This window comes from Elephantulus edwardii, unplaced genomic scaffold (genome assembly GCF_000299155.1).
Source record: "Elephantulus edwardii isolate Elephantulus edwardi_28Jun2011 unplaced genomic scaffold, EleEdw1.0 scaffold00013, whole genome shotgun sequence".
In the NCBI taxonomy this organism is placed as follows: Eukaryota; Metazoa; Chordata; class Mammalia; order Macroscelidea; family Macroscelididae; genus Elephantulus; species Elephantulus edwardii.
Genome location: NW_006399763.1, coordinates 20228345 through 20229822, shown reverse-complemented (window position 1 = coordinate 20229822; position 1478 = coordinate 20228345). Strand labels below are relative to the sequence as shown.

The following is a 1478-nucleotide window of genomic DNA, read 5'->3' as shown; positions in this document are numbered from 1 at the left end:
ATGGATTGATTCAGTGACTGGGATAATGAGGGGTAGGTGTGTCAGAGACAGTAATATTGGCAGAGGACAGAGCAGGGTTTAGGGCTATTGTACATAGGGTCATTATGCATTACAGGTGACTCGATGGCACATAACATCACCACCACCACTTGCTCTCACATCAGATATTGGTACCTTTCAATGTAGATAACCAATATTCAAATAAAATACATAATGTTTACATAACTGGTAAACATTAGGGTTTACCACTGGAGTCTCCAGTGGTTCAAACCCACCAGCAGCTATTTGGACAGTGTTCTGTCATTAAGATTTACATCCTGAGAAACTTGATGTAGATCTCCGTGAGTCAGAACAGTGGCAGTTGGTATATTTTTGGTTTACATTAATGAGATACCATTGCTGTCTTCCTCATGGAGGGTCCTGTTAATTGACGTCTTCTTACTTTCTCTTTACAGAATAAGTGGATAAGCCGTAGCCCCATGCTGCAGAGAAGGGTCTACCATTCCATGGCTGCCGTTCAGAGAAAGCTTTATGTTCTTGGAGGCAATGATCTCGACTACAATAATGACCGGATCCTTGTGCGGCATATAGATTCTTATAACATAGACACTGACCAGTGGACACGCTGTAATTTCAACCTGTTGACGGGCAAGTACATTTTATTTATAAAATAAGTTAGAAAAAGCAGATGTTTAAGAACTTGCCAAATATGTCTCAGATGCTTTCATCTTCAGCACATTTTGAAATATTATTTATGGTGGTAAAAGAGTTCCTATGTGATGCAAATGAAAGATGTGTTCCAAGGCAAGCGGTTCGACTCCACCCAGAGGTAGCTTTGAAGAAAACCCAGATGGTTGACTTTTTTAAATTCCACTACTGGGAATATACCCTAAAAAGACCATAACTGCCATCCAAGTAGATATATGAACACTCATGTTTATCGTGACTTTGTTCACAATAGCAAGGAGTTGGAAACAACCTAAGTGCCCTTCAACAAACGAATGGATAGAGAAGCTGTGGTATATTTACGCAACGGAATACTATACTGCATAGAAAAACAAGAAACTCATGCAATATTATTCAAAATGGGTGACCCTGGAGGACATTATGCTGAGTAAAATATCTCAGTCACAAAAATACAAATACTGCATAGTGCCACTGTTGTAGAATGGGACTGACATCAAGGTTGGTATAAGACTGAGAAAAACTGGATAGATCATGTAGATTGCATTGAAACAGATGGGGGAGAGAACAGATTAAAAGCGATTTATGATAGAGTATTATGGTTATCACAAGAGTCCAGAATTAAGGTTGCATAATGTAGTGCATTGGGGGTTTTGGGGGGCAGGGGGATTGTATACCAACAAAGAAGTTTATCTTTTGCTTTTCGAAGAGAGGAGCGAACTGGGGTGGGGGGAGGGTGTAGAGAAAAAACTGCAACAATGAATGAATTGAAATCTAGAATCTCTGTAAATGTT

The 1478-nt window shown here is 39.6% G+C and overlaps 1 protein-coding gene across 1 annotated transcript in view; it reads left to right on the top strand.

Annotated features, from left to right (window-relative positions):
* The window catches only part of KLHL32 (kelch-like family member 32), a 327282-nt gene that overhangs the window by 299397 nt on the left and 26407 nt on the right, over nucleotides 1-1478 (top strand). Inside the window, exon 7 of the mRNA XM_006881200.1 lies at nucleotides 456-648. Within this exon, the coding sequence (XP_006881262.1) occupies nucleotides 456-648 (193 nt within the window). The remainder of the gene's footprint in view (nucleotides 1-455; nucleotides 649-1478) is intronic.